Source organism: Leiobunum rupestre, chromosome 7 (assembly GCF_980474605.1).
Source record: "Leiobunum rupestre chromosome 7, qqLeiRupe1.1.hap1, whole genome shotgun sequence".
In the NCBI taxonomy this organism is placed as follows: domain Eukaryota; kingdom Metazoa; phylum Arthropoda; class Arachnida; order Opiliones; family Sclerosomatidae; genus Leiobunum; species Leiobunum rupestre.
The window spans coordinates 38,779,678-38,805,076 of record NC_143390.1 but is presented as its reverse complement, the minus strand read 5'-3'; the positions used below and the strand labels follow the sequence as shown (position 1 = coordinate 38,805,076).

General features: G+C 33.5%; 3 protein-coding genes and 1 long non-coding RNA gene across 10 annotated transcripts in view; 3 read left to right on the top strand and 1 right to left on the bottom strand.

The window, feature by feature from the left end:
- LOC149936244 (RNA-binding protein 24-like) overlaps window positions 1–8,826 on the top strand; it is a 124,312-nt gene extending 115,486 nt beyond the window's left edge. For 3 of the 4 annotated variants that reach the window (XM_090181074.1, XM_090181075.1, XM_090181073.1), the window contains exon 5: window positions 6,817–8,826. In XM_090181074.1, coding sequence (XP_090037200.1) covers window positions 6,817–7,207 — 391 coding nt within the window. In that variant the 3' untranslated portion in view covers window positions 7,208–8,826. The remainder of the gene's footprint in view (window positions 1–6,816) is intronic. The other variant, XR_016482326.1, reaches the window with a different exon arrangement.
- Window positions 8,827–12,988: 4,162 nt separating this feature from the next.
- LOC149936243 (uncharacterized) lies at window positions 12,989–15,148 on the top strand. Of its 2 annotated transcripts, XR_016482332.1 has the most exons (5): window positions 12,989–13,403; window positions 13,458–13,521; window positions 13,619–13,677; window positions 13,758–14,008; window positions 14,763–15,148. It is a non-coding gene; the product is annotated as an uncharacterized LOC149936243 (long non-coding RNA). The 2 variants fall into 2 exon arrangements; XR_016482333.1 differs by lacking the exon at window positions 13,758–14,008.
- Window positions 15,149–15,328: 180 nt separating this feature from the next.
- CaBP1 (Protein disulfide-isomerase A6 homolog CaBP1) lies at window positions 15,329–17,590 on the bottom strand. The gene is made up of 9 exons (XM_090181124.1): window positions 17,448–17,590; window positions 17,243–17,384; window positions 17,129–17,186; window positions 16,837–17,070; window positions 16,404–16,769; window positions 16,102–16,332; window positions 15,950–16,035; window positions 15,788–15,884; window positions 15,329–15,723 (listed from the first exon to the last, which is right to left on the bottom strand). Exons 1-9 carry the CDS (start codon window positions 17,467–17,469, stop codon window positions 15,652–15,654), a joined length of 1,308 nt encoding a protein of 435 aa, XP_090037250.1. The 5' UTR covers window positions 17,470–17,590; the 3' UTR covers window positions 15,329–15,651.
- A 1,638-nt stretch (window positions 17,591–19,228) lies between these two features.
- On the top strand, window positions 19,229–25,308 carry Ythdf (YTH domain-containing family protein). Of its 3 annotated transcripts, XM_090180541.1 has the most exons (6): window positions 19,234–19,374; window positions 19,466–19,663; window positions 20,628–20,710; window positions 20,968–22,515; window positions 22,788–22,837; window positions 22,919–25,308. In XM_090180541.1, the coding sequence occupies exons 2-5, from the start codon at window positions 19,633–19,635 to the stop codon at window positions 22,791–22,793; spliced, it is 1,668 nt and encodes a 555-aa protein (XP_090036667.1). In that variant the 5' UTR covers window positions 19,234–19,374; window positions 19,466–19,632; the 3' UTR covers window positions 22,794–22,837; window positions 22,919–25,308. The 3 variants fall into 3 exon arrangements, with proteins under 3 accessions (XP_090036668.1, XP_090036666.1, XP_090036667.1); XM_090180542.1 differs by having other exon boundaries at window positions 19,229–19,663; window positions 20,628–20,695; XM_090180540.1 differs by having other exon boundaries at window positions 19,230–19,663.
- Window positions 25,309–25,399: the final 91 nt, after the last annotated feature.

The window sequence follows — 25,399 nt, the reverse complement described above, 5'->3', positions numbered from 1 at the left end:
ATAAAGTTTGATCAATAATTGGAAAAGACCGATAAAGTTTGATCAATAATTGGAAAAGACCGATAAAGTTTGATCAATAATTGGAAAAGACCGATAAAGTGTGATAAATAATTGTAAAAGACCGTAAAAGTGTGATCAATAATTGTAAATCACTGAAAAATGTGATAAATAATCGGAAACCATCGAAATATGATGATAAATCAGTCATAAAGTGTACACAATGACGAGGAGTATAATATTATGTCCTGTACCATCTTGTTTCTTTTTACATGATTCAATCCATCTCGGCGCATCCTTCGGGGTTCCTCCACAAGTACGGACATAGTTCCATCACTCTACGCTTGGGGGAGGGGACGAAAACCAAGTCTTTCTTTTGAAAGTATATATTTCCTCCGCGCTTTAATTGGGAGGAAGGGGGATCGTTTCTTATTTAGGTTTTGCAAAATATCGCGACGTCGAGATGGATATTCGCCATTTGAAGGCATCCCAAAAAAGAGTGCAAGTTTTATTTTGCCGGAATTAAGGTTCGGCTGGCGCTTTCAATTTCATTTGACGGAATAGAGAGAGAGAGAAAGCTTCAAAGGTTGAATATTTTGTTTTTAGAATACCACCTGACACTTTCTTCCGTAGTGTAAAAGAGGGGGTACATTCTGTACGTAGCTCTATCTAGGTTAGACGAGAGGGGGTTTCGCCTTGGCCCCGTTTCGTCCCCTCCGCCATCGTCTCGTCACTTCCTCCTTTACGGCTACTCGCTTCTGCGGAGAATCTGCCATTTGAATTTTTCCACTGTTACTATAATTAGTTTTGATGTTCGCTATCCCCGCTTGGCGCGCTCAAATCGCGCCACTAAGTCGGCTACGGAATTCTGGTTTTCCTTCTCAGCATCCATTCGATAGTCTTACATTTCTTCGGAGAGACAGCAAACCAGAGAGGAAAAAATAAGAATTTGGGGAGCCGTTTTTATTTTCTTCTTAACGAGAATGAAGAATGAAGGGAGGGGGGAGAAAGACAATTGTAATTTTACTTTTTTGCCTCTCCGTTCTTATACCCGGTTGGCTCGGTCTCTTTGATCTTTTTAACGCCCTATTAAATTTGTAATTTCGTTTTAATCCTGATATATTTATTTGTCGCTGTTACTTTTACGCCTCCCGGTTTTAAATAATTTAATTTTTAATTTATTTTTAATCTACCGAATTGGGCAAGATCGGATCGACTCTTCTACATTAATTCCCCCGAAAGTAGGCTGACCACAAAGTCAACGCGTGCTGCGGGTAAGTGCGCAACAGGCGTTAGTAGGTCAAAAATAGACTTGGTACAAAATTTCAAATTTTAAATAATTAAAACCAATAATTTATTATGAAAAATACCAAATTTAATATGAAAACTACCTAGTTTAATATGAAACATACCAAATTTAATATGAAAAATACCTAGTTTAATATGAAACATACCAAATTTAATATGGAAACTACCTAATTTAATATGAAAAATACCTAGCTTAATATGAAACATACCAAATTTAATATGGAAACTACCTAATTTAATATGAAACATACCAAATTTTATATGAAAAATACCTAATTTAATATGAAAAATACCTAGTTTAATATGAAACATACCAAATTTAATATGGAAACTACCTAGCTTAATATGAAACATTACAAATTTAATATGAAAAATACCTAGTTTAATATGAAAACTACCTAATTTAATATTAAAAATACCAAATTTAATATGGAAACTACCTAATTTAATATGAAAAATACCTAGCTTAATATGAAACATACCAAATTTAATATGGAAACTACCTAATTTAATATGAAAAATACCTATCTTAATATGAATCATACCAATTTTAATATGAAAAATATCTAATTTAATATGAAAAATACCTAATTTAATATGAAAAATATCTAATTTAATATGAAAAATACCCAATTTAATATTAAAATAAAAATAAATATTAATATCACATAATCGTTTGCCCATTTTCGTTTTCCTAAGTGTTGATACGCGATAAAATATTAATTTTATTTACATAGATTGCTCGATTAAATCCGGATTTCGTGCTAGATATTAAATGGACCATCCCCGTCGAGAAGCGAACGCAAATGGCTCGTTGCCCATTTCATTCAATTACAATTTCATTTATTTTTATACGAATCCGACAAAAATGCCGCCGAAAATGCTCGATACGCTCTCCGTGTTGCCAGTACAAACAATCTCGGAACAATCGCTCTTTCAGAACGTCTACCTCCCAACAGAGACTTAATATTATAAAAATAAACACGCCTTTAAGTGTTTATGTGAAAAAAGAAGAGACATTCCTGGTACAAACAACAGACTATGGGTCAGTTACCGCCTCCGATTCACGGAGCGGGGAAAGTCCGTTATAACGCGTAATGGAAGTCGTTAGTGTAAGGCTTAACGGGTCAACGATTGCGCTCGGCCTTTTGACTTTCACGGCTGATAATTCATTTCTTCCCCCTTTTTTTAACTCTTTCGATTGTTTGGAAGAGACCGTAGGAAAAAGAAAACCCGGAGTGAAATAAGAATGCTTTAAATGAAAGGGAGCTCGAGCAGGAAGGCTCAAAAAGTGGGGGTAGGCTTACCGAAAAACCCGGCGTCAGCGACTGTCAAGAAACTGTAGCGAAAAAGAAAAGTCTGTTGTTTTGGCTCTCCGTTCGGGGCCCTTTCGCGGAAAGAGCGTTGCCAGGAGAAGGTTACGACTCAACGGAGCGTGTGTCCGAAGCCTTCGTTTTCTTCCGTAGGGAAGATTTCTATATTACTGAGCCCTATCTAGCCTGTCAAAGAACGCGGGGGGGGGGCGAGACGGTCTAAGCGGTTTCCTTCTGGATGATGTAATTCGTCCCCCCCCCCCCCCCCTGTCCCTCGGGCCACGGAGGCGGGGTTATTATTTGGCGACGAGACAAGCTTAGCGCGCTGACGGTCCACTGATTTGTATACAACGCGCCGCACTCTCTACAGATAATAATATAAAAGTATCTATACGCCTGTGTGTTAGTAGTGGTTGGCTTAGATAAGATTAGTCCCTTATTCGGCGTATCTTTTTCCCGGGGAATTCGCCCGATTTCCCTCCTTATCGGGATCTCTATTTCTCCGGTTTTCACATTTTCCTTATTCAATCGCGACGACTATTTTTAACGCGACGGAAAAGTTGCCGAAAAATTTGGTGTGAGTGAACGCGGAAAAAATTGATACCGCGAAGTATTAGCAACCCCAACCCGATTGATTAAACGTTTTCCAAATCTCCATTCAAATGCATTTTTTACTTATTTTGAAGAATACGTCCTTAAGCTTGGTTAAGAAACCCGTAAAAATTCCACTATGGAACCGTTACCGTAAAGATAATAATAGGATTTGGATAAAATTTCATGTAATCCTATAATTAATTAAAATTCCATTATTTTCCTATTTTTGAAAAAAATTTCGTATATATTTTCGTATTTAATCCGTTGATATAAATGGCAATCAAAATCAACAAATTTAGAAAATATTTAAAATGCAACTACGATAGTTATCGTATTTTCCACCCTATTAGAATTGTCTTTAAAACCATGAGTTTCAATTTCATAAGTATTTGAAAATATCCTATAATTTCTTTTGTTTCCCAAAAATATCCAACATTTTAATTTATTTTTCCAATAATATCCTACATATTATTTAATTTCCGAATAAAATTCGATATTTCCCTTTAATTTCCCCAAAATAACCAACATTTCCCTTTAATTTCCCCAAAATAACCAACATTTCCCTTTAATTTCCCAAAAATATTTTACATTTCCTTTTAATTTTTCAAAAATATCCTACATTTCCCTTTAATTTCCCTAAAATATTTTATATTTCCCTTTAATTTCCCAAAATATTTTACATTTCCCTTTAATTTTTCAAAAATATCCTACATTTCCCTTTAATTTCCCTAAAATATTTCCCTTTAATTTCCCAAAATATTTTACATTTCCCTTTAATTTCCCAAAAATATCATACATTTCCCTTTAATTTCCCAAAATATTTTACATTTCCCTTTAATTTCCCAAAAATATCCTACATTTCCCTTTAATTTCCCAAAAATATCCTATATTGTCCTTTAATTTCCCAAAGATATCCTATAATTTCCTTGATTTCCTCAAAGATATCCTATAATTTCCTTGATTTCCTCAAAGATATCCTATAATTTCCTTTTGAGAATTTCCGCTGTCACGCTGCTCCAAGTACCTTCGCGTAAAAAAATACAGGTGTTAAATCCCTGATATTTGCTTTAGAATAATATTATCTCTACCATAATTCATATTTTTTGCATCTAAGAAACGTAGGAGCTAAAAAAAATTTTATATTTCTTATTATATCGCGAATATGATGCGTCTGGAAAGATTATACGGAAGAATGCTTGGTAATTCAGCGGGGGTTTTATCTTTCTCGCTGTTGATTATTATGATAAACCGTGTAAAGAGAAGTTTTTCCCCGAGGCTTCCGCAGTTGGCTTTTTCAAGCCGCCTGATGGCTTTATACTCATCTCGCTGGTAGAACTCCTTTTTGTTGCCACTGCGGGTAAACACGGCGATGATGTAAGAAAGTTTACTTACGCGCTTCTATTGTGTGGTTTTGAAAAACGCCGGAGTTATTTAAGAGGAGGGCCATTTTCTTTACAAACACGGCGGCGAGTATAATCTTGGCCCCGGGGAGGTTTACATTTCGGGGAATTCGTTAATGAGCCGCGCAATTTGGACTTAGTTTAGTGTATGTCTCCTTTTTAAGTGGTTTTTTAATGGTACTCTTATACGCGCTGAGATGGGGGGAAAAGTATCTTCTTATAGTATGTTCTCCTAATTGATAATCGATACCGACTCTGCGGTTTTAACTTTAACGTTGCAATAAGCTACTTTAGTATTTATTTTGGCGCCATCTGGGGCTTTTTTTTCTTAAACAGGGTAATATTTAAGTTTTGTAGAAATGGAAATTACAAAGTATGATACCCGTCATTAAAGATTCTTAATTTTTTCCTATTTTAAATCTTGATTTTTTCTAACATTTTCTAAAAGTTATATCTTTCGATTTGCAATGAAAGAATCGGTTAAATTTTCGATTCATTTTAGTGCATTTATATAAAAATTAAGTTTCCTTATTTTTAAATAGTGTTGTTAATTTTTCGGAAAAATTTCCAGAAAATTTTCCACAAATCGAAAAAATAAAAAATTGAAACATAAATTACTTTTTAAGGGTTTTAAATGTTTTTAACTTTTTATCGATATAAAATGTCTAATATCAGTAAACATACTACAAAACATTAATAGTGTTACATTGTTAATCAGTTTATACTAGTCTAGAGGTTTAGTTTTACTTTTAGACGCGAAAAAATGAGGCGAAAATGCCGCTTCATTTAAATTTGCAAACAATATATTAGACTAATCATATAATGAAAACCTTTTGGATTTTTTTCGGAAAAATACGGAATATTTCTCGTAAAAAAAGACCTCGGTCATTTTCCGCGGAAAATTTTCCGACTTACAACGCTAGCCTTAAAATAATAAAAATTATAAATATTAAGAAACATAAGTTTTTTAAATATATAAACAAGTTTTTCTCGGATTATGAGGTTTTTCTGAATGCTAGTAATGTTCGTATTTATTTGAAATATGTGACTACTTGTTTTGGGGTGGATCCTGTATCATTCCGGGAAGGAGGAGGGGTTGGTTTTGTGGAAAGATCAATGGGACACCCGAGGGCGATAGTCATCCCGAGCGTTGGTTCCTCTAACTAACCCGCGAATCTGATTACCGGCACCCCCCTTCATCCCCCTCGCAGAGAGAGAGAGAGAGAAGGATAAATCACTTTTTGGGGTCCCCTCCGCACCCTTCTCTTTATTCCAGTCTCTCGTCAGGACCGAGATAAATGAGGCCCCTCTAGCTCCTCCATCTCCATCGCCTCCCAACAGCGCCACGGAGTGATTCTTTTCCCGCTTCATAAGAGAGAGAATAAAGCGTATTTTCGGAATCAGGCGCGAAGAATGGTGCTAATAACTACGGCCCCCAAACCCCACCTTATCGCCCACTTCATTTTCAACTTTTACTTTCATTTCTCATCAAATTTGCCCTCTTTTGCTCAAAGTCAATTCTCCGCCACGGAAATATTGTCGAAAACTATCGCTACGCCCTCTGTGAGTTACCGTGGAAAACTTGATTTAAATTTTAATCTGGTTTTTAAGCGCCACCTAGGTTTGTTTTGATTTAAATCTCGGTATTTAACGCCAGCTATATTCGTTTCAATTTAAATCTTGATTCTTAGCGCCACCTAGATTAATTTCGAATTAATTCTTGATTTTTAGCGCCACTTAGATTAATTTCGATTCAAATCTATATTTTTAGCGCCACCTAGATTAATTTTAAATTAATTCTTGATTTTTACCTCCACCTAGATTAATTTCGATTCAAATCTATATTTTTAGCGCCACCTAGATTAATTTTAAATAAATTCTTGATTTTTACCTCCACCTAGATTCATTTCGATTTAAATCTTGATTTTTACCTCCACCTAGCTTCGTTTCGATTTAAATCTATATTTTTAGCGCCACCTAGCTTCGTTTCGATTTAAATCTTGATTTTTACCTCCACCTAGATTCGTTTCGATTTAAATCTTGATATATAGCGCCATCTAAGTTCATTTCTATTTACTAACTTTTTAAAAATGGATATTAAAGCCACTCAAATACATACAACAAACCTAACCTATTATTATTGTGATAAGCTTATTTTCCGTACGCAGAATGCGTTTTAATTCTGTTTATTTTTGTGTTTGCAGCGCCTTGCCGGCTCACTACTTGTATCCTTCAGCGGCGGCCTACCTTCCGGCCCCGGCCAGCTTGATAGTTCCTCCGCACGGTCCTCTTTCTCCGGCCGCGGCCGCGGCGGCAGCTGCCGGCCACTTCTACGACTACGCGGCCGCGGCGGCGGCGGCAGCGGCGGCCTACACTCCCCCCTACCCCAACGGCCTGGACGCCTACAGCTTCCCCACCGTCACGTCGACGGGGGCTCCGTCTGGGGCCGGTGGCGCCGGGGCGGCCGCCTCCTACTTACCCCCGACGGCCTACGCTTACACGATCCCTCAGGGGATTCCGGCCGGTGCTCCCGGTGCCACTTTCTCGGTGCCGTACGCTAGTCAACAGCAACTACAAGAGGCCAGAATGCAGTAGTTTCGCCGCGATGTCGGGAAAATAAATTATGGCTGACGAAAAATAATCACCGGGACAAGTTTTTTTCGGATTTAACGGTAAAACGAAAATAATCACCACCAACAAAACCAAACACCAAATATTATAGCTCAAATAATTTTTAAATACCAAAAAAAATCATCTTTAGATTTGAAGAAGGAAATACGAAGAGGGACGTAAAGATGATATCAATTTTATTATTTTATATATTCGTTAAGTTATGATAGCGTAAAAGAACAGTCTACGAGAAAGATTAATAAATAAAAAAGCACAGACCCGTTATTTTGCTTAGTTTTTACATTTTTATTTAAAAGAGAGCAAATGCGTCAATTGTTTCGGTTCTTTTTAGTTCTTCAAAAAACGAACGAAAGAAGTTTTTAAATTATTTGTCGTCATTCAGTATAAAAGTGAATTTAATAAAAGTACGACTGCATAATATGATTTTTTTTTAGAAAGTAAAAAAGCCCGAGCGAATTTTAATAAATGACATATCCCCGAGGGAAGAAAGATATCTATAGACAGTATGAGTGGATTTAACGAAATATCTTTTTATTATTAGTTAATTAATTTAAAATTTAGTCGCCACTTTTTATTAAATTTAGCTTTAATTCTTTTTCCTTCCGTAGTCATACGTCGTTAAATATAATTTCTTTAAAAATATTGTAACGTAAAAAATGTCGGCTATTTCACTTTGCCATTAAAAAAAACAAAGACATTGACATAAAAAATGTTTCGTCGACTGAAAAAAATATAAAAATGAAAAATAAAAATTTTTACTTCATCTTATATGATTCAAAAAGGGCCAAAATATTCGTCGATATTTAAAAAAAAATCCATTATATATATATATATATATCTATATATATAAAACATATTATCCCCGAGACGAGATTATTTAAATGTGGGTGACATTTGGTTCATCGTCGGGGAAAAAAATCGTCGCCTCCAACTTTCCACACGTCAATGGTGAATTTGAACAAATGTTCGGAAGAAAACAGAACGATAATAAAATAAAAATATTTGACTAAAAATAAAATATGCAAAATCATATTAAACATCCGCGTCTTCAAGTGCCTATTCAAATGGAACAATTAAATAAAAAAATAAATTGAATCGTATATATATACACGTATACGATTTTTTTAGTTTTCCACCCTGATATCTTAAAAAAAAAAGAAAGAAAAAAGTAAAAAATGAACCTAGAGCAAAATGGTATAAGGTATGGACAAGTGCCTTTTTTGATAAAAGGGTATTTAAAAAAAAACTAAAAAAAACACGAAGGCGTTAAGCCTTGTCTATGCACGGTTACATATGAAAAACTATATATTGGAATGGACGTAACCGATTAATTTTATTCGTCGAATAAGAAATATTTTAACCGATTATTTAGGTCAAAGAAAAAAAGAAAACACCTCTCTTCCAAAGTACAGGGTACCATACAAAATTCACCATATTCTTCCCTTACAATATTACCTAATTATTTTTAATATCGAAATTCGACGAATGAAATTGTGGTTTTTAAAAGTTGGTGAATGTAAATGGTGGCGTATTTGAATTAAGAAAATGGTCTATTGGCTCCTTATAATGAGGGGGTTAATCCGGGGGCGATAATAAAAAATAGCCACATACCTTGATTAAAAAAACGTTATTTTACCTCAATCGTACTGTAAATCTATCGTCGTAAATCTCTGGCAGCGCGCGACTTTGACCCCCCTATTGTAGGAATATCACTAGTCCCTTTTCAGTAGATGATACAAATTAAAATGAGAGAATACAGCGCGTCCGACACTGTGGAATTCATTTTATGTGTTATATAAGGTGGGCGAAAGTTTTAAGGTATAAATGTATGTTACTTATACCCCTTATATATTTAAAAAAAGAACGTTTAATTAACGTTAATTATACTTAACCAAATAAATAAACCCAACGTACTTACTCGATATTGTTAATAATAAATAAAAAAATGCCCATTTTGAAATATTAAAAAAATGTATAAATAACAAAAACCAAATCGCACTATGAAACGCAAAACACATTATATGTTGACCTTTTTTATATAAATATTATATATGAAAAATTATCCCTCATTGTAGTATTTTAGAAGTACAACGTCGAAAGAGTGGTTACACTTCGAGAGAGAAAAAACCAACAAGGAAAAATATAAACCACAATGTAAAAAAAAACCCAAAATATATATATACTTTATTATTATTCTAATTTATTTGCACATTATAGGCTTAGAACATGAATATTAACACAATGTTAGCTATAAAAAACGTAGTTTATAGTCTAAAAAAATATAGGTGATATTATACGAACTCTACAAAGGTAATAAAATGTTCTGGCATTTTTTATTATATACAGTAGCATTTTTAGATAAAATAATTATAAAAACTTGTATTTTAACGGGAGTGAGAAGGGATTTATTAAGTGAGGTATCGATTGCATTTTGTTTTCTTCGCCGGAACTACCTAGTTGTTTATTTGTTTTTGGCGATTGTTAAATTATCACTGACGGTCTTAAATTTAAACTTAAAATTTTAACTGAAAAACCAAAGCGGCTTCTGGATTCTTACAAAAAAATCCCATGTCAGCCCCTTTAAAGAAATATATATATATACATGAAATTGTCATAGCTTGGCCCTGTTAAATGTGGCAAAGTATTAAAAAAAACCCCCATGGTCCCTTCTTAAACTGTTTATAATTTAATTCGTCTATAGTTCATCGAGCAATATAACATTTGAGCCTTAGATCAAGTAAAAAAATATAATAAAAAAACAACGTACGAAAACCGATTCTATATTTTCTAGAAGGCGCGTAAAAATATTGTCATTTCTTCGTCTATTATTGAAAAAGTAAAAAATAAAATTCCGAATTCTGATTCTCGTAATAAGACGTAACTTCTGACGTAACGCTTAGTTTCCCCGCCGTCTTTTTAAATATTCAAACGCACGGTGCCAATAATTGTTTTTTAACCATTCAAAGAAAAATCATTAAATCCTGGAACTGGTAAAATATTAATTAATACCAAAATCTGCGTATCTCGCTCTTAGCCAATTTATGTCTAGAAGATCCGTCCACTATGTCTAGGTGTTATTTATCTCTGTCCTTTCCCCAAACCCCAGCATTCATCTCCCCGTTCTATTTCAAATTCAATTTCAGAAAACAATTAATCATTTTTAACGTACACGCGAAGATAATATCCTCTTTTCCCGAAAAATGGTGCTTTTTTTAAGTATGCAAAACTAGAAAAACGTAAAAATATATTTCCAAAAAATTAATAAAAAAGGTACATTGTAATTCCGCCCAACAATAGCTTTCTAATTAATTTCGATTAGATTATAATAATATATTTAAAAATATATAAACAAGCTTCTTCGAAATTGTCTTCCAAACGAGAAATTAACAAAACAAAATGAATGCTTTTTCATCATTTCAAAGTGGAAAAACATATTTCCAGAATTTGATATTAATTTTTAAAAATACATCTTTTAAATTAGAAATATATATTAAGAAAATTAATAGCTCTTCCCAGACTTACGCGTTGGAGTCGTTTAAGAATCCGATATTAGGTCGTACAATAAAGCCAAAACCAAAAAACAACTTGCTTTTTTACGAAAACAATTGTACCTATATTTAAATTATGAGGGAAAAAAACAGGGAAAGCTGTAGTTAATTTTGTTTTTAATTTAGGGGGCGATCAGGTACCGATTTCAATTAAAAATCTCCCCGTTTGTAAAAAAACCAACTTTGTCAAATTGTATCTGTGGTATATATTTCCCCCCATTTGTAGGTTTACCACTATCAAATTTAAAAATAAACAAAAAAAACTTAAAAAATAACCACTTAAAAAAAATGAAAAAAAATGTCATAAAAATCAACAATCCTTGGTGGAGTAATTTTTTTTTTATAATAAACGCGAAGACGAAGCCAATCTCGCGAATAACAAAAAAAAGCACTTTTCACGTAATTATAATATTATTATATATCACTCTTATAAATGTTTTCACTTCTTTTATTTATTATATTTATTATTAATAAGATGTAAATTTTTCATGTGGTCATAATAATTATATTATCCTAGAAATAATAATTGCTTCTAAGAAACGTGTACAGATACGTGCAAAAAAGGTTACACTAAAAAAAAAATACCGCGCTATTAAAAAAAAATGAAAATAAAGATGAAGAGAAATGTATTATACACAAAAAAACGAGTCATTGTTAGCGATGTTAAGAAAATAATTTCTGTTGTTATTTCTGTTGTTAAATGTTGAAGAGAAGAAAAACGCGCATTTTTTCACAAATCGCCTAATGTTTCTAGTCGCCGACCTATAGTAATTATTACTCTTTTTTTAAGTTATTTTTTTTTAATTATTACAAAGGGAAAAAAAATAAGCGCTGGTCAAGTTTGTGGCGAGTTGTGAGCGGTTTGAAAGCAGTTTTGTATCGCGTATTTTTTTTTGTACCGTTGAAGAGCGATGCTTTTTTAAAATAGCTGTGAGACGACGAGCTGCGATTTGCTTTATCACTTATAAATGGCCAGTAGATATGATATTATCAAGTGACCAAATCTTTGTATTACAACGGTGGCGATTCGATGGTCTATATAAATTTTTCTATTATCTTCATAATGTTCACGTATATTTACTCATTACTTGTCCGATGTCATAGCGATTATCATATTTTTCTCTTTTCATACCCCCCTCCCCGTGATAATGTATCGAGTTCGAAAGAGGATAATTATTATTATTATTTTTATTATTTTGATAATTGAAAAAAAGAGAGCGTGGAACTGGCGACATCTAGTTCATAATGACATTTTTGTCTATTTTTTTTCTCTTTATATTACTTAAATCGGCGGCGAATAACAACAATAATAATAATGTTAACTCGTACATTTTTCCCTCCCCACTTTTATTTTTGTCTTTGTACCATTCATTCAATTCTCATTGTCGGAGAACAAAAATAAAGAAATCTAAAATATTTTCACACATCGTATAAGAATATTAAATGTGGCTTTATTTTCTTTTCAATTCGCGGCACATTTCCAATCTTTGCTTAAAGGGGTACTACTGTCTACACAGGTTTTTTGCTACTTACTTTTTAAATATTTGCAAGGGGGTTTTTGGAGGGGGGGGAAATTATTTCCAAGGATTCTGTATTTAAGAATCCTCGCTGTTGCAAACGTCTCTTTTTACACACCATCCTAATTGATTTGTGTGTACTGGGCCTGAGTTCAATGTAGCCGATGCCTTATTTCCAAAACCAGGTAACTCGAAAAATTCGGTTCGTCTAAGTGTTCGGGTTTCGCTACCTTATTTCCAAAATCAGGTTTTTTAAGTTAATGTACAAGATGATTGAAAAGTTGTTCAAATTTAATATTTAAAATATAGTTATTACATCGGGGATTGTGTGTACTTAAATGTCCGTGACATCTTGTTTACCTATCTGGTGAAACGCGTTGAAAATCGAATTGCCCGATTTAAAAATTACGCTTTTGCGCGTGACAGTACCTTTACATTGTGAGGTATAGCAGGCTTATTTACCTCCTTTTATACCCTATTTTCACGCGCACAATGAATTTTAAGATCCCCCAATACCAGCTTCAAAAATATCAAATTTCTGACCGCACGCGAAAATGTTTTGCGATTTTAGCGACGTCTAGCGTTCGTATGTCATTTGAGCCTTTAGAGAATTTCGTGACGTCACGAAGACCGGACATAGTCACATAGCTATAGCCAAGGTCTATATAAACCTTGCGCGCTATGACGCTGACACTATGGTTTTGCAATGATTTTCTAAGAATATTCTTTGGCTTGTGAAAGCTACTTTTAGGATAGCGCAATTAATGTTAATTACGTATGCAAGTTCTTTTCTTTCCGTAGTAGTTTTTGCGGCCATCGAATAATATTTGACATTTTGAACTATCGAATAATCAGACCAAGGCTTAAGTGGATACCAAATTTGGAGTGGCTTTTGACTTTTTTAAAGTTCAAAGGCTATTGTCTTAAATTACATTGACATGATTTGATATTTGACGCGAAACGAAGGAAGGGGACGAATTGGCGCCTCTCCAAAAGAATAATAATAATAATCAGTATTATCTCTACTATATATCAAAGTTACAATGAATATATCCATGTTGAAGATAGTATTTGCCGGCATTTTCATAGTGTCTTGTAAGCTAAAAGACATTATATTTAAGTTTATTATTTTAATTTTAAATTTTGTAGTTTTTAGCCTATTGGAATGTAAAGGAGGAAGAGGTGGAGGTGGAAGTAGAGGAAGTATATCGAGGTAAGAAATTTCTGCGCTACTAAAGAATTATTAAAATTTCCTAGTTTTTTTATACAAACCCTGAAATGTGTTTAAAATTTTGTTTTTGCATATGTAGAGTGAACGTATATCGAAGCAGTGGCGGGTATTATTCAAACAATTACGGCGGTAGCAGAGGTGATAACTTTATTGATAACAACACTACCTTACATTCTGTGGATGGAAATTGATATATATCTTGATTCTTGACCTCTTAGGTTCCCCAATACCAGGATGGGCAATTGGTTTAATTGTAGTTGGGGCCGTAGGAGTCGTTGGCTTCATATTATTTTTCTTCCTCTGTTACCACACTTAGCGTAAACTTAAATCAAACTACCGTTATTTTTCATACATTTTTTACCCGCTTTTATAGTCTTTTAAAAGAAACAGATTTTAACTTTTAAAACAACATCATGCGAGGATAGGAAAATTGTTATTCCTTAATGAACAAATTAATCAAAACAATTTGGTATATTTTAAAATATAGCTTATATTATTTAATTCTCAGAACTTAATTTTTATATGTATGTTTTAAAAATAATTGTAGTATTATATTTTTTAGTTTCTTTAGCTTTACCCAAATATACCGTATATAGTGCCAAATTTAAAGTAATAGCTGGGGCCAATTACTTCGCGTAATAGTATTAAGCATGGCAAAATAATTCCTATATCTCTTAATCTAGACCGTTAACGATGGATCATTATAGAGTTATTTGTTAAGAATTATAATATCTAAGCCAAATAGACCTTTCAGTATTTTATTTTAAATATATTTTTCTCTACTTCAAAATACTTATTTTTAAACAAACTTTATTTGTTCTCGAGCACTTGTATTTAACACTGAGAATTTTACAGTTATCATCGGGTAGTTATTTATTATTTCATTTATAATAATAACCTTTATACTCGTAACTTATTTCAGACAATACAGTCATATTTGTGAGTGATGAAAGTCAAAATAATAATAATAATATCGTTTAAGTGGTCAAAAAATCTTTAGCCTTCCAAAAACTGCAATGAATGACCTAGTTAGTTTTAAATATATTTGGTGTTTTTGTCTTTAATCTCGAGTAGTAAATTTCTAGATAAGTAAATGTATGTTAATTGAACGTAATGAACTTGACCCAGCCTCTATGTCCCCTTGACTTATCAGCATTCATCCTGCCTATCGTAATATCTTGCCCTCATTATCATTGAAGGTGCAAAAATATTACTTTTTATAGAGCCGAGGCAAATGTTGAAATGATAGTCAGTCACGAGACTAGCTTACAGTATTGTTGATCGGTGAAACTCGCAAACATTACAGGATTCTGCATATTCTAGTCAGATTGAGTATTCTACCGTAAATAACTTTTGGAACTCCCAATTTTTAAATTAGAATTTTTTTCTAATTTGGATGAAATTTAATCTAATAATGGAACATGATTGAACGTTTATAAGACTAATTTTTTATGCGCAATGTGATTTTCAAAGTGAGACTCTGATCTGACAACAACGTGCCTTATAAAAAGATAACTGGTTCTTTTTCCATGAGAAACTTATGATTTTTACATAAATGTACTCTTATTCTACGTGTTGAAAGTTGTCATAAATTTATTCTCTATGAAAACTCAAATTTTTTTCATCTCACATTTTTAAAAAGTAACTTTTAAGCGTACTTCCGGGTGAAATTGACCAAATTGTATCAATATCTCGTGTTTTTAGTGCAAATCTCAACTTTTACATAAAGAAAATGCTTGCCATGTGTATATATGGTGTCCCTTTCAACTTTATAAAATCAATTAAAAAATTGTTAGTTTAAAAATGGTTTAATTATTTTACACTCATTCCAGAAAGGTTGGATGAAATTAAAGGACTTTATTTTTCAGATATGAAAATGGCTGACTGGAATAGTTTTAGTGTTTTAGCTCCACATGTCTGACAATGAACGAGGCTTTCCTACGTGTTAGTCTGAATATGTAGAAAAGCCTTGTGGAAGCCTATACATTCGTGACCAGACATATAAGGGAGCTTAAACGCTAATGATAAAGTACAAATGGGTAAGAAAAATAGAGCCCTGTTTATTTCAATCCTTTTAAATAATTATATTTAAAAATTGCTCTATCATTTCTATCAAAGCTCGACACGTGTCGTAGTATCATCTAAATCAACATCGCTAAGATCAATATCTTCTTCCGGTGGTAACTATAAAGAGGAATAAAAAAATTGTTTAAATTATGGAAATTGGTTGTAATTTAAGACAATATACCTCTTCATCTTTTCCATCCCATTTTTCGGAGGTTTGGATATTTGGCATTTTAGCACCCCTGACAGTCATGCTAGACCCTCTGCCCATTGCAACGGTCCTAAATATCAGCAAACAAAAAGTTACACTCTTTTCTAAAACATTTTGGGGTTTCCTCAGATTTACTTTAGAAATTCGTTAATTCCATCGTAACTGAATGAACCTCTTAAAAGACTATATTTCATTTTTCTAAAGTTTAGAACAGCCATTGCCTGTAAAAGATACAATTTCAAGGTTATCTTTTGGGAGGGTTTTTATATAAAGATTCTGAAACTTACGGGATACCCAAATCCTCCAATCTCCAAGGATTCTTCCAATTCTGGTTGAGCTATAGCTTGCGCCCAAATCCAACCCCATCTATTACGTTTAAACTTATCACCCAGTTGTTTTAACATATCAATATATTTGTTACGGCATTCTGATTGGCAGTCCAATAGTTGCGGCAATATGCTTATAATGCATAATTGGTTATTTTCGCAAGATTCTTTTACAACATTCTCATTTGTGATCTAAAAGGGTTTTTTCCCCAGATTAGAAATTGTGATTCTACGTCAATTTAGTCCAAGGCAAGAATACTCACTTCTAGAACTTCGGGTGGAGGAGCTGAACTGGATGATTTTTCTAAGGCCCAGTTGACAATATCACCGGCAGTCCGGCCACCATCATATTCTTCAGCCTCCTCTTTAGGTCCCGCTGGGAAATATTTTATAGTGGGAAACCCTTGAATTTTGTATTTTGAGCTCATAATAGTGTGGACTGTAGAATCCAAGGCCCCTAGTTTAACTTTTCCTTTCAATTCGGTAGCGGCCTCGGCCCAATGAGGGGCTAGTTTTTGACAATGCCCGCACCATGGTGCATAGAATTCAATAAGCCACATATCTTTGCTTTCCAAAACTAATTCTTTGAAGTTAGAATCTGTTAGTTCAACTACATCTTTACCATCGGACTAAAACGAAAAATAATAAAATTTGCGATAAATTAGGAATCTTTGGCAGTATTCTTGAAATACCAACTTTTTTGCCTCCACTACTGCCTCCCGTTCTACCACCTAGACGACCATCTACTAATTTTTTCAATTCTTTTAAAGCAGAGTCTACAATTCCTTGAGCATTTCTAGGACCATTATAATCCGTAGGATTGTTTTTATTGAGACCAAATATTTTGATAGTGGGGAAACCCCGAACACCATACTGTCCACTTAAAGATTGGTGTTCATCTGCATTCACCCCACCAACTTTTACAACACCCTTAAAATTTAAATAAAAGTTATCATATTGTTTGCAACGTTATTATTTTCCATAATACTTTTAAAGCGGTAGCTGCTTTTGAATACTCTGGTGCCAATGATTTGCAATGACCACACCTGAAAAATTTGCATTTTGTAAGATAAACTTCAAAGATTAATTTATTCACTCATACCATGGTGCGTAAAACTCGACTATCCAAATTTCATCACTGTCTAGTACTCTAGAATTGAAAGTTGTTGGGTTTAAGTCAATGACATCGGACTTTCCACTGTATAAAGTAAATACGCCACAGACAAACGTTAATATTGTTAAAACTGAAAAGAAAAACTGCTGCTTATTTTGTCCATTTAGTTTTGAAATAGAACTTTAAATCTAACCGGATAAATATCTATTCCCCATTCTTAATATATTCTTTCAACGTTCAAATTTCATACTACGTTCGCGAAAGTAACTTTCTGATTTAAAATGAGAAAGTAAAGAGGCTTAAAAATTGACAAGCAGAAAATCGTGTTTCGAATTGATTGGTCCACGAGTTTTAAAGTGGCTAGTTTCAAATAACAACAAATAGATGGCACTAAAAGAGTTTTATATATCAAAAGGTGCGTTTCCCTCGAGGGGTCGGACATTTGCCATTATTTTGTATGGGATTTCGGGATTACGTAGAGATTTTGGCGATGATATCATTACTTTTTGAAGTGGTTTTGGGATTTCAATGATAATTTACCATAGAGAGAGTTAAAAGATTTTGTGATTTTGGACAAAGTGTACGGGATTTTGGTAAATGTCCGACCCTTCGGTTTCCCTTGTGATCCAAAGATCATGAAAAATTAAGTTTAAAGTTTTTTTGGTTATACAAGCAGCAAATCCTTAACTGTAATTACATAAAATAGAACTATTTGGATTTTATATTTGAAATGTTTTTATTAGACTTCACCAATTTTGAAAAGTCATGGCCCGGTATTTTAGTCACGTGACCTTGCTATGTAATTTGCTTGCCATCTCGCCGGTTTTGTTAAACACTGTGAAATTTTGCGACTTTTTATTTTCTGTTTCTTTATAAACTTTTAACTAAATATTTTAAAAAGTTCAAATGTATTTTAGTTTGCGTGTGTTATAATGAATAGATTAGTTTTAAATGATGCCTTCTGAATAGATCAGAACATAAAATGTCTCGGTAAATAATATTGTCCTTTCTATAAAGTAACGTGTATGTATTCAAATAAATAAATAAATAATATACAATTAAAGCTGTGTCTTGTGATCTAACATTAATTTTTTTTACTTTTTATTCATTTTATTTTATAGAAACATCTATTCTGTTCCACAAAGCCAGAAAGCATTAAGCGTCTTAAGGTTATTTTTGATAAAAATCAAATGTTAAATGGAATATAAGATATTAAATTTATGATGGATCACATAATTTACCATTTCTGCCACCAGGGGAACTGTGTTACTCCATTTATTTATTTATTTTTTAAATTATTTGGCCGGCTAATAGAGTGTTGTCGTCTGAAACCCTGCGACGTCACCATTGTAATTTGCCTATTGATAAAAAACGGTAACTGTCATGGCGGCCACTATTAACACTACAGCTGTGACGTTACAAGTTTTAAAAATCGTATCAGACGACAACACTCTATAGACAAAAACGTTGTTTTTGTAAGGAAGAACTATGATAGATAGATTTTCCTTGGTTTTTGAATATATTCCTCATATTTAAAAAAGCGCAAAGTGGATTAATGATTTTTGCCTTTCGATTCCAAAGGCATAACATTAACGTTAAACAAAGCACAAATGTATTTATATCCTACTTTTTCTGTACAGAAAAAAATATAAAGTTCCTGTATTAAAATTTTGGAGTATTATTTTAAATTTTCAATTGGTATTTCAATTAGACTGCGCTTGTAATTTTATTTAAAATCATTTAGGACCCTGTCCTTTTTATGGTCGATCTTGCGAACGTCTGAAAAGGAAAATAGAGGCATAAACTAAGAATTATTTGAACATTTCTTGTGTTATGATCTCATGATCAAGATAGCAAAAGAAAATGATTTTATTTCCCTGCCCTCAAAATAAAACAAATTTGCGATTAAACTTTTTGTGCTTTACATGAAAAATTATTGAGAAACTCAGCGTTTGGCGGTTTTGAAAAATTTTGATTTCAAAAACGTTTTGTCTCTGGCAGCCTTGTTTATTGCGAAGCCGCCATTGTTTCGTCGTTTCCGTGGTGTGAAAATTGGACTGTGAAAGGACATTTACTAATTTCAATTAATTAACCTTGAAATTAACAACTTTACTAGTCGTGTGAGTTATTTAAGTGCATTGTGAACCGAAAAAAGAAAAGTTTGTGCGATTTAACATCAGTGGAATGATAATAAACGGATTTGTTTTGCAGTAATCTTTCTTTTCAAGATGGCTTCTTCGTCTCTTTGAACTTGGGCCTAGTGGTGTAGCCTAGTCTTAGCAAGTGAACCGCCGATCGCGCACGGAATTGACTAAAAAGTCACTTATTGTACTGTTTGTTAATTAATTGATTTTCATTCACATTCGAATTAACGGGAAATGCAGCGCATGAAAGGCCAAGGAAGCTCAGGTATAACGAAAATTTTAATCCATAAGGTCAACCCGTTTACCTAGGCCTAATTTTGGCCACATTTTAAGCCTTTGTTTGGATCTACAGCAGCAACAGCCAGACCTTTTCCAAGAAAATCCTTCCCTAAGAGTTGCTTACTATGTATATCTGCCATTAAGCCTTGTTGAAAATAAACCTACAAGGCTAGAATAATTAAATTATTGATCTCGAAACATTAAGGCTTGCATTATCTCTATCATGTACCAGAAAAAAGGATCCATGTGAACACAACAACAATTGCCCCTTTTGTCTATTGGGAGTTTTTGATACTGCTAAAAGAATTACTTAAATCCCGGTCTTTGACTACAATAATATTAAAGAATATATGCAGTGAGACTTTGAATGTTTCGTATTCATAATTGTCTCAAATTTTGGGTTTTCCCCTTGTTGTCTTGTTTTGCCATTCCAATACACTTTTATTAAAGGGAGCAAGTAATTAAATTGTGAGCAAGCGCAATGTTTTAGATAATTTCTAGTGCTACAGGAAATTCTCTAATATTTAAGGTATGGCGATACCTTAAGGGAATTCTTAAAACTTTTAGAAATGTAAATGTTATCAAAAACATGGATAGATTTGAATGGCAAAGTCAGTTTAAAATTAGTTGACCTTTTTGGTTCTTGCAAACAGCTTTGTAATAAATTGGTGACTATAACAAGTGATGATGAAGATTTGTTCAAAGTACATATAATATTGTCACAAGCTTTACTTATGAATTCAGTTTCTATCAGTAATAACAATTTGGCATTTTTGAGTTCGAAACGTTTCCATATAACTCTACAAAATTGTATGTATATATCTTATATCTCCATGCTCTACAAATTAAATCTGATTATTGATTGTTATCTAAAACATATTTGCAATTGCTAGACATTGATGTTTTTTAGATTGAAGGATTTGTGTTATTAATTAAATTTTTCTTTTTAGTGTCCAATGGCCCTAAGGATATGGTGAAAGATGAAGATTTTGATTCCTGGCGTAACCAACCTCATCAGGTAGGACTGAACACTGTATGTAAAATTTTATACTCTTTTGTGTGTTATTAGCACTAGCAAATAATTTTTTTTTAAATATTATTCATTTCTTTCTAATTGTTAAATTAATAATAAAGTGTTTTAAAATTACAAATAGTTTAGTACATAGCGTGATTAAAGATAAATTATAAATTGTATAGTTTGAAATGAAAGAATAGCTTTGGCTTTTTGCGCTCTCTTGTTCTAAGCTTGTAAATTCTAAACATGGCAACATTGAATTTTTCCTCCAATAGCCATACAATCCTCCAATGTCAACATCCAGCATGGCCGATCCTTATATGCCAAGTTACTACGCTTCCATGTCATTTCCGTACTTAAACCAAGGAATTGGGGAAGGGGCCTGGAGTAATGGAGGCGATCCCATGACGTTTCTCAGCGGATACGGCGGACAAATGGGTGGTGGAGAACAACACTCCCATTATATGGACGGCATGTTTAGTCAGAATAGTTTTGGCGGATACAACCAAGGATTTAACTTTTTTCCTGGTACCAGTGGGGATTATTCAGCGTGGGGTAATTCGAGCATGGGGGCTCGTAAACCAGCCACCCACGGAAATCACTATGATGATTATTATAGAGATTCTTACGACCAAGCCATGGATCGCGGAGCGTTAAAACACGTGGAACAAGGAATGGGTGGACTGTCATTGAATGATCATAAGAACGATTCTCAGTTTGTCAAGGACACTTATTCTAAACCAGGAGTGGCGCCGGGCTCTGGTAGCATTATGGCCGATCACCAAATAGCCAAGAAGTTTGTATCACCGGCGGTGGATAGTTTATCTTTAAGTAACTCTGGACAGGGAAATGTATCTGGACAACCAGTGGGGTCTAAAAAAATGACATGGGCTTCTATCGCGAGTCAACCAGCTAAACCGCAACCCAAAATGAAACCAAAATCTATTCCTCCCGCTCCTATGCTTCCGGGTAAACACAATTCCGCCAGTATGGACATTGGCACTTGGGAGAGCAAAAATGGAAATAGTGGGGGAGGAGGAGGCAATAGCGGTGGAGGAGGTAACAATAAAATGGGATCAGCGCCACCGTCTTCTCAGTCAAGGTCAGCACCTTGGGGTGCTCCTCGGGGTGGAAGAGGTGGAGGTGGCAATAATTCTGGCTACAATGGAAATTCGTCTCAACAACAACAGCAGCAGCAAGTGGCTTTGAATCAGTCTAACCAAGGTGGAAGCGGAGGTAGTGGTGGTGACGGGGGATTTCCCGCTCATCCGGTTTTGGACAAGCTTAGAATGGAGAATAACTACAATCCTAAGGACTTTGATCCTAATCCTAAAAATGCAAGATTTTTTATTATCAAGTCTTATTCGGAAGATGACATCCACCGGTCAATAAAGTATTCCATTTGGTGCTCGACCGAACATGGAAACAAAAGGCTGGACACTGCATTCAGGGAGCGCGAGGGTAAGGGGCCTTTGTACTTGCTGTTCAGTGTAAATGGGTCGGGTCACTTTTGCGGTATGGCCCAGATGGTGTCCGCGGTGGACTACAACTCCTCCTCGAATGTTTGGGCACAGGACAAGTGGAAGGGTCAATTTAAAGTGAAATGGGTCTACGTTAAAGACGTGCCCAATTCTCATTTGCGCCACATCCGACTAGAGAACAACGAGAATAAGCCGGTGACTAATTCGCGAGATACCCAAGAAGTTCCACCTGAGAAAGGAAAGCAAGTCCTTAAAATTATCCACAATTACCGCCACACCACCTCCATTTTTGATGATTTTCTGCACTACGAGAAAAGACAAGAAGAAGATGAACAGCGAAAGGTAAGACCTTTTTTTATTTACATATGGTGGTACATTATTTGAACTGTGTAATTTTTAATTAAGAGTACTTTATACCTTAAATAATATGTAATTTTCAAAGTTATGGTAGCTAAATGACTGAATTTAAAGCTGAAGTTTTTGCAAGTAAAATGTACAAAAGAAAAGTAAAAATTTGCGACTGCCCCTTTTTGGGAATTTAGCTTCGTAGTAATCCTATAAAATAACACATGTTAACAAATATATATTTTAATTTAAAAATTTTTGTGTCTTAGGATTAGCCAATTTCCACTGATTTTCTTTATGCTAACTACAGATGTGAAGAGTAAGTTTTACTAGTTTTAAGTGGCTAATTTTTGGGTAGCCCCCCCTTCAAGTTTTAACTCTCACTCTTTTCATTGCTTAGGTATGACCATTTTCAAAGGAGTGATAAATGAATACGATTAAACTTTCAATGGTTTTTCTTGTTAAAGTGACAGATATTTGTGGCATATTCTCGCTTCGTCAAAAAAAAAATTAAAACCAAAATTTTTCTCTCTGAAACCATTTTTAACCAGTTTCTCTGTGTAGTTAGCAGCATCATGTGGAACAGTTTCAACCACCATATTAAGCTGTCATAGTACTCCCTTTCCCCTTTTGATTTTCTTTCTATGCCTCGTATCATTTCGTCATCTTAAATCGTCAATGCGGTTTTATGCATTTTTGGCTCACTTGATTTAATTCAAATCAAGTCTTAAAGTGTGTGTATGTGCGTTAGGTTGGATTTCTCTCTACTACTACTATTATTATCTTGGCATCTTGGTTTATTTTGGGAACTCGTAAAATAATAATGGTTAAAAAGCGTGATTTTTTTTTTAATTTTTGAGCCCCCTACGATTACTTGTGAATCAATTATAAATATAACTAGATCTTCAAATTAAACAAAATGCGTGAAGTGCAAGAATGAATCGCAATTTTAAAAATGTGCACGCGTTCCGTTATTTTTTCTGCGTGTGATATAGTTAAAACGGAATTTCGCTTTTTGCGTTGTCAGAGGTCAGGTTGGCACCAACACCAACTTACCGTCAACTGTACACTTCTCGGTTAACGTACCTAGAAAAAAGATATATCCTATTCCAAAACACTTTGTTTTTAATTTCGGATAATAAAAAAAAAGATTGAGTGCAAATTGCGGGATAACAGAACTTCTTTTCTATAATACAGACCTGATTTAGAAAAAAAAAAATACAAAATGGAACTTCAATTAATAAGTAAAAGAAACTTAAAAAAATTGCTGGGCAAAATGAACGTAAAATAACACAAACTTAGGCAGGAACTTAAAAAAATTAATATAAACCCAAGAAATAGCGTAAAATATTGAAGGGTTATTGTATAAATCGGACTTGAAAAAATTCTTTAATTACTTTATCTTCTCTTCCTTGTTTATTGTCCAGCGCAGGTGTTTAGTTGAGAAACTTTGACCGTCCGTGCAATGTGGAATAATTAAATCTGAGTGTTTAAAAAAGATAATGTGGAAGTAAGGAAAACAACCCTCTTCTGATTAATAATAGTAAATTTTTATTTTTTTAACCCCATACAGAAACTGTTTCAGTTTAAAACATATATCCGGAACTTTAAAAAAAGGAAACTCTTTTTCATAAAGCCCTTTAATTTAGTTTTTAAAAAATTATGGACTCTGCAAATGAAAAAAAGGTGGTTTGTTGGTGCTTTTTTGACAGAAAGCAGTAGATTCTGTTTTAAATGTCATCCCTTGTTATGTAAATCTCAAAAGTTTTTGAAAAGTGGTTATTGTTGACAAAAAAATTAATCCAAGGAAATTCAGTCATTAGGTCATCTAATTGAACCAACCTTCCCCTGATAAAAGGTCCATTATAAATAGGGGTATTGTAATTGTTTCTTGTGGCCTAAAAGTAACGTTGAGAGATGGAAGTCAGGATGCCCAATAGCGCAACATTTTATTACCAAGTTGACTAATGAGTTTGTGAAGTTTAAGCTCTGACATAGTTTTCACCCCATTCATAATTTCATTTCTTTATTTTGCCTGTAACAATTCATTAGTAATTTTGTATAATTTGAGAGCTTTAGTTATTTTCTTCTAAAACCTGTACTTGTAACTAATTTCCATGGCAATATACAATTGATAAATCTATTTTTGCATCTCCGCGTCTCTTAGAACTGATGAGAATTTCCTTAATACGAATTTAGGGAAAGTGACATATTTTAGGAATATATCAATTGTATTTTGAAATTGAAATATCGGTATATTAAAAATAGTAAATATTTTATTCGCCATTCAAAAAGCAGGACTTATTTGTGTAGCCATGAATTGTAAATTACAGCCTTCTGTAAGTTAAGTACTATAACTAGTAAAACATTTATGAATCCAAGAATTAATCTTGGTTGGGTAAATAAAGGAGTAAGAAAAGAGATTTGGACCAGCCATAAATGTGTTTATTTGTAAATTTTTTCACATAATTATTCCAAAAGCTTAACTAATTTCTACAATTAAACGCTTTGTAACTGTATCTTAAGCTTCGAAGTAATTACGCAGTTGCCTTTCACTATTAACTTGTACAATGTAAGTAATTTTTAATTTTAAACACATTTTGGAAAAAAGCGAAGGATTTAAAAAGTTGATATCTCTTTGCTCCTCGGTAATTAAAAAAAATCAGTGTTAGTCGCTGTTATTTAAACTAAAGAATTGGGAGATGAAAATTATGAAATCATTATATCGCCTTCATCCTGTGGGATTACTTTTCCTCGGCCCAAATAATAAAAAAAAGAACATAAGCAGTATATCTTGTGTTTTATTATTTTTATTTAGTAAGCCATATGTATTTTATGGTAAAAAAAACTATTTTAAGCCCTTTACCACCCAAGTACTTTT

What these genes read in the sequence shown, in the direction of transcription:
- CaBP1 (XM_090181124.1), bottom strand. Translation starts at nt 17,469, where the DNA reads ATGGGGAATAGATATTTATCCG. An exon ending in CTCCACCCGAAGTTCTAGAA is followed by an intron (nt 16,333 to 16,403) that starts GTGAGTATTCTT and finishes AAACCCTTTTAG; the next exon opens with ATCACAAATGAGAATGTTGT. An exon ending in GGAATTAACGAATTTCTAAA is followed by an intron (nt 15,885 to 15,949) that starts GTAAATCTGAGG and finishes GCTGATATTTAG; the next exon opens with GACCGTTGCAATGGGCAGAG.
- Ythdf (XM_090180540.1), top strand. Translation starts at nt 19,633, where the DNA reads ATGCAGCGCATGAAAGGCCAAGGAAGCTCAG. An exon ending in GAAAGGCCAAGGAAGCTCAG is followed by an intron (nt 19,664 to 20,627) that starts GTATAACGAAAA and finishes TTTTCTTTTTAG; the next exon opens with TGTCCAATGGCCCTAAGGAT. An exon ending in ATCAGGTAGGACTGAACACT is followed by an intron (nt 20,711 to 20,967) that starts GTATGTAAAATT and finishes TTCCTCCAATAG; the next exon opens with CCATACAATCCTCCAATGTC.